The sequence below is a fragment of the Eurypyga helias genome, unplaced genomic scaffold (genome assembly GCF_000690775.1).
Source record: "Eurypyga helias isolate BGI_N326 unplaced genomic scaffold, ASM69077v1 scaffold47467, whole genome shotgun sequence".
Lineage (NCBI taxonomy): Eukaryota > Metazoa > Chordata > Aves > Eurypygiformes > Eurypygidae > Eurypyga > Eurypyga helias.
In genome coordinates, this window is record NW_010263281.1 from 9,336 (window position 1) to 16,203 (window position 6,868).

At 43.1% G+C, this 6,868-nt stretch overlaps 1 protein-coding gene across 1 annotated transcript; it reads right to left on the reverse strand.

The window, feature by feature from the left end:
• Positions 1–300: 300 nt before the first annotated feature.
• LARP6 (La ribonucleoprotein domain family, member 6) lies at positions 301–2,637 on the reverse strand (the record flags this gene model as incomplete). The annotated part of the gene is made up of 2 exons (XM_010155977.1): positions 301–1,368; positions 2,445–2,637. Coding segments are annotated over 2 exons (1,261 nt in total), but the record flags the coding sequence as incomplete, so codon positions are not given.
• Positions 2,638–6,868: the final 4,231 nt, after the last annotated feature.

Here is a 6,868-nt window from a genome sequence, read left to right on the forward strand (position 1 = left end):
CACGCTGCCCAGAGAAGCTGGGGAGTCTCTATCCTTGCAGATAGTCAAAACCCTAAGTGACCTGCTGTAGTGCACCCTGCTTGAGCCAAGGAGGTGGACTGGACAATCTCCAGAGATGCCCTCCAACCTCAACTATTCTGTAAAGTGAATACACAAATATACAAATAATAAAGTCTCTATGTGAATACAAAATCCTTTAAAATTAAATACTGACTTAGCTTAGTCACTCAAGTGACAGTTTTTCACCAGGCTTGAGCAAAAGCAGTTGACTGACCTGTGAAATTGTTTTTAAAGAAGGACTTATTCATTTTTTGTAGCCTTCCTCCTCTCGCATGCGCTGTGGAACCCTTTAGTGCCATCAGGGCCTTTAGGCAGCCGCAGCACACCCACAGGGAGGCCGTCTGCATTTTGTATTTTCCGAGCCAACATGGGGCTCCCGACAGGACTCTTCTCTTGTCTTGTTTGAGCTTTTCTTCTCTGGACCCAGGGGCTACCAGAAGGAGTGATACTGCTATCTGAGGAATAATCCATACATTTCCTTGGAATTTCAGGGCTAGCACTTGTGTTCAGCTTGCTGTCTTCAGCCAGCGGAGACTTTCTGGTGACTTTTCTCAGTGACGATGGACTGTTCCGAGGGCTTGATCTGGGTGACACATTAGGACTCAAATGGTTGTTGGGGTGAATGATGGGGCTCAAACTACTCACAGCATTTGCTACAGTCCTTTTGCGTCCTGATAGTGGTGATGTAGGGTCACTCTCTGGGTCAGAGGAGCTATTTGCTGAAGATTCGTCACCAACAAACTGAAGCTCCTCCACTCTTCTGTTCAGGGATCTAGCCTTCTTAAGGCTCTTGCTGCTCTCTTCATCACGGTTCTTGTCTTTGGGAACTTTCTTCTTTGGCGGTTTCATGCCTATCAGAACAACTTTCATGCCAGCCTCTTTCTCTTCAGCACACATGAAATCGTGAGCACGTACGGCAGCATCTACTTCTTCGAATTCTACGATCGCACAGTCCTGAGTTCCCAGCTGGGGGTACCGACTGCTGACCCTCCTGACATCAGGTGGTAGCTCCCTACCAGGCTTGAGAATACGAACTGAGGAGATGACACCAAAAGTTACAAAGGCTTTGAGGAGATGCTCCATCACCCTTTCCTGCATGCATCCATTTTCGTGTTTGTTAAGAGCCTGCAGCTCAGAAATCATGTGGATATCGTACACCAGTAACATCCTGGTAGGGAGGTTTTCACTTGGAAACAGTGGAACTGGAGTGTTCCTTCTCACCTTTCTGTTATCGTCATTGAGCTCAAGAGTGTCCGAGTACTTCAGAGCATAGGCTGTGGTCCTCCAGTCACGAGTAAGGTGTTTCACCTTGAGGACAGACACAGGTTAAGCAACACAGCTGATCAAATCCACTCCAGCTAACTTCAGAGAGCCTAAGGCAGATGCAGGCTCCAGTCTACAAACACAAACCTGGATTTAGGTTTTATGTAGCAGAGTTGAGTGAACAAGTAAACAGTTTGCCTGCTATAATGGGCATCAGTGAGCTCCTGTAAAGCTCATGTCCAGTCGAAGTTACTGAAAATAGGAACTGACACTGAATCTCAAACTGAAAATCTTTACTTTCTCTGAAAGGCTGCTCAAGTGATGTTCAGTCATTCCGTATCTAGGTCTGAGCCATGACCAAAATGCATGTTCTGTGAGTTTTATTTTGCTAAATTTGCCAAACAAGCAGTTTTGCCAAGTTTAGGACTTCATTTTATTGAACTGACTTTTCCTCCCTCAAAAATGTCAGTTTAAAAAACCCTGAACTTCTCCATTTCTAAGCAGTGTTTTTAAGGGTTTATCTGTTACAGGTGTCATCTGTTTGAAGTGGTCAGAAGAAACTGGGATTACCTTAACTTCCAGGCTGAATAGCTCTGCAAAATTCTCAGATTTAGAGTACTGACAAAATGTTTCTAAGGTAATTGTAGAAGTAAGTTACATACACATATTTACATAGGAGTTTCTAATGTCAAACAAACTGCACTCACCTTCAGTTACCAGATACTTTCTACTACTTTTAAGCTTGTGGATCTCCAAACACCTGCAAAGGTGAGATTCACCATCCCTCATCAGAGACAAGAAAGTAACTTTACCAGGATTACTTAGCTACTCATGAATAGCCTGATCCAGAAATGAATTTTATCCAATGTCCCACTTACTATGCCCCACGCTAAAAAGCATAGTTGCTTAAAAACTTAAAACTTCCCTAGCCAATCGTGAACATGTTCAGCAGTTGAAGTTCCTGATGAGAACAAACCTGACCATCACATCAGAATTGAATCAACCCCTGAGAGAGGCAGATGAAGAGGAATTCTGTAAGGTATTTTCATCTAATCCCTCCTAATGACTTTATGTTTCTCAGGCTTACACAAGGCACTTCAAGTCTTACAAAGTGAGCTTACCTTCTTAAAAGAAGTGAGGAGTTTAACACTGACATAGCCCATCTTATTTCTTCTCACATGCTTTAGAAGGAAGGCATCTTTCTCAAGGTTCTCATCTGAGAAGTAATATTCAATCTGTGCTATTAACTTCTGGATCAGGTCATTTTCTGGTGGTTTCCAGTTCTGGTCAGAGTCGTCATCATTTTCCCCACCACTAGAAAACAGTTAAAGCATTTTAACAGATCTTCATCTTACATTAGTGGATCCAAGTAGCCTTTCAAAAGGAAAAGGCATAACCGTGATGCTGATTCCAGCTGACTTCATAGGCAGGCACCCCTGTCCCTCTGAGGTAGGAGGCCAGCTCACAGGATGAAGCTTTCAAGTCAGCACAAGGAGTCATGTTCCTGAGCTCATTCCAAACGCTGATCTCAGTGTAGAACAATGGGATGCAGACACTAACATCTTGAAAATGCTCTGCCAACCCAGATCCTACACCAAAGCATGAAATGCAGGTGCACGGGCACCTGGTGCTGTACAAAGTTCCTCCCATGACACTGTTTTATTGCTCAGGGTGAAGCTATTAAAGTGAGTGAATATTGCAACTTGGTGCAGTCGTGATTTCTCAAGCCTCGGCAGCGCATGAATGCAGGAGCCAGTATCCAGGGAGGAAGAAAGACTGACAGGACTATGGCACTATTTACAGGTCACTTCCTGAGTGACAGCGTAACTTAACTACCAGTTTACTGAGGGGCTTAAACTGCACGTATGTTACAGATTAAGGATTTTGGTGCAGCAGCAGCTTGTGTACCTCGGGAACAGCTGCATACACACACATACAGGCCATTCACACTTCCTCTCCGCCACTCCCATCACGTTGTCTAGGTATCTGTGCAAAATGGAGCACCACTGACATCCCATCCAAAGAAAGATACTGCAACCATGCATTTGAGAGAAACTTGCCCTATCTAGCACTGAGGCAAATAATTCACCTGCAGACACTGCTGTAAGAGCTTTAATACACAAGTCTGTCTTAAGCTAGAGCCATCTTTTAAAGGTGTTAGCAGTCTAATTTTCCTGTGGGACTGTCATGAACGTTCTATTTAAAAAAAAAAAAAATCATCCCGTCAGCTCCCTAGACCCTATAAATAATGTAATACTTTGGTCTCCCATGTACCTCAGCAACAAGAAAGGAGGAGCCACATGTCTTCCCAAAATTGTCTTCACTGGCTTTTGCAGAGCTCGTGAAATCATTAAAGAAGGGAGCAGGCATCACACCGGAGTCCTCCGAGGGCAACCCGCAGGGAGGAGGCTGCAAGCTCCCGAATCACCGTGCGTGGAGACGGTGATCTCGATGCCGAGTGGCGTGCCACCCACGCCTGGGTGCGGGCAGCAGCGCTGCCTGGGCAGGGGCTTGCTGTGCGCCTGAAGATGCTGCTCAGGTCAGCGCAGGGAACGTGCTCCCAGGGGTGACAAGCTACGGCAGTTCTCTGGGACCTGGCTTTGGGGCGTAACGATGTATTTACTTACTACGGTTCTGCGGATGGTAAGGTCACAAATTACATATACATGGATACTGACTCCCACAGTCCTAGTCTCCTTGTCAGACTCCCCAGCCACTTAATGGGGTACAGTTCAAAGGTAGGACAGGGGTGAGAGAGCAAGAAAAAGAATTTATTTAACAATGCCAGGAGTAGAGGATAGTAGATGAAGTTATGATTAAGACAGCAAAAAACATTTAATGGCCAGCTGTAAGCACTGGTTTCAGAAGGAAGGAAAAACAAAGTTAAGGGGTTACTTTTCATTCATGATATTCCCTTACCCCACCACTTCTCGTTTTTCACTCGCTATTGATTCACAACTAGTGTAGGCACAAGAAACACAGCATTTTGACAAATCCACACTCTGCTAAGAAAAGCTTACCTTCCATTTGGGATGGGCTCACAGGTTTTGTTAGGGGATTTATTAGTACAGATATTTTCAGCATTTGGAAGGTTTAGATGGAAGGAAAATGGAGCCTTGTGCTTGGGAAAAAAAAAAAAAAAGAATGGCATGTTTGCAAAGGTCAGTACCATCCTCACAGTGTAAACACACTGAACTGGCAAGAAAGAGGTCTCGTTTCACCTCTCTAAATTAAATACTGGTCACTGTCTGAACTACACACCGTTTCTATACCTGGCAGATGGTTCAGCTTCTACAAAATCTTTAGGGCTCTTACAACAGCCCTCACTAAGTACCGTATGGAAATTCCACCTACAGCACATGCAGATTTGTAACTAGCTCCCTCTTAACTCACAGCAATGATCAGCTGGTAGTAATACCTCCAGAGTTTTAGCTCCTGCTACAAAGGTAGTTGATAAATCTGTGTCAGTCAACATTGACCAAAAGAAAAAAAAAAAAAGCCCAGTAGTTACTCACAACTTTCATTTACTTATTTCTTTATTCCAAGCTTTGTGATGGATATGCTTGTCAAAACAGGATAGACTGAAAAACAACCTTTTTAACATCATGACTCATCTGGCTATTAGTCACAAAAGAAACTAAACACATATCTGCACAGAGAATGGATTTGGGGTTTTACATAAGAAAACTTGCAAGCAATACATTAAATTGTCCGAAGAGAGTCTAACCTTTTGTCAAGTTTTTGCTGAGTCTTGAATAAGGAACTTATTAATAAGAACTATGGGGCAATACAGTTTGCAGCATTAAGCTGATGTGCCAAGAGTACAATCACCCAAATGCAGTGCAAGTCTGCTAACAAAACTAGTGGATACAACACTGGGTGCCTCCTAATGGGACGTGTGGCTCTAGCAAGCATTACATTTCAGTTTCTATTGTGAAACATAGTATTTTAGATGGACAACATCATAAAAACATTCACCTTTCAAGCTCAGATTCTTCCTGTATCTGTCTGCATCCAAAATAAACTTGAGTTGAGCAAGAATAGCTTTACTTTATGCGTAGGAGAACCACCTGTTTGTTACAATCTGGAGGACTGAATGTCACAAATACTCAGAGACCTCCCGAAGAACTGTGGTGTCTTGACCATGAGAAAATGGTTTTCAATTCTTAAGTTATAAATCCTAGAAATTGAGGGAAAAAAAATCTAAATTGTCTGCTGGCTTAGCTGGAGAGCGAAATGGCTCATTCCCAGCAGTTACTGAGCATCACAATTTTCCAAATGTTTGGGTAAATAATTTTCTATCATCGGATGTTGCGTTCCTGAACGTAAATCCTTAGCTAAGGTTACATGTAAACGGCAAAACCATGTGTGAACTCCACTCACCTATTTTTGACGGAGAGTCTTTATAGTTCTCTCTCTCCATAGCAATACCCCTGGCCTTTCTGGATCAGGAAGAGGCCATTTACAAAAAGGCAACCTCCACAAAATCTCAATAGACATCACCACTGTCAGCAAGCATTTCTGAAGGTAGCAGCTACCGTACAGGATTAAATAAGCGGCATTTAAGAGTTACCTATTATGTGTTAGAAAGCTTGAAAATAATAACCACCCTTTTTGCTAGTCTAGGCCAGGGCTAGAAGCTCTTACACAAGTCACCTTGTCAAAGAAAAATGTAAAAAATATTCTGAATTTAAGAAATCAGTAATTGGAAAGCAACACTGTAGGCTGCTGTACACATTTGGTTTATAAAAATACAACAGTCATGTGACTGTGGAAAGACTAAGCAGACTCAGTTTAAACATTTTTCCTTGTGTCTAGCTGTGCTTGCATCCTGCTTCTGTAGTGCGTAGCTGACAAGTTGGGCAGCTGCAGAAAACTCCTCCTCTCCTGCTACCCCTCTGTAATTTAAAATAAAGCACTGCAGTTCGTTCTGAGTCACTGCTAGGATATGAAGTTATAGCATCAATACAAACAAATTATCTTCAAGACAACACTGAATTTTATGCTACTGTACCTAAATCTTTAAGTGACTGAATTTATAAGCTGCATCTGCAGCTTTAGTACAAAACACATGATGAACTACAACTAGTGAGCTTGGTCTCGCTGCAGTTTACTGGCACAAAAATCTTGGATGTTCCTTTTACAAGAAAGAGATGCTGGTAGGCATCAAAGCAACTTCTGGCATCAGCAATAATTCCTGCTACTTATCATTAAATGCGGACAATGATGTTGGCATTATCAAACAGTGTAGAATGGATCATAAAGTGGTAGTTTCTTCTGCATTTAAACTGCTCACGATTTCATGTCTGGTCGTTTCCAAAGCCACAAACAGGTCAGCTTGTCCATGTCTTAATTCTACTGAAGGTAATCCCTACGCTCTATGCAATAAAAGCCAACCAACCAAAAAAACACTCAAAACACCCCACCCACAACAACAACCATCCCCAAAAACCCTTCTGTAAAGGGGAGTGAAATGGAAACGCCGGGGGCAGCACAGCCCGGCGCCTCCCGCCGTGGGGAAGTCCCATCCCGCTCCGCAGCGACG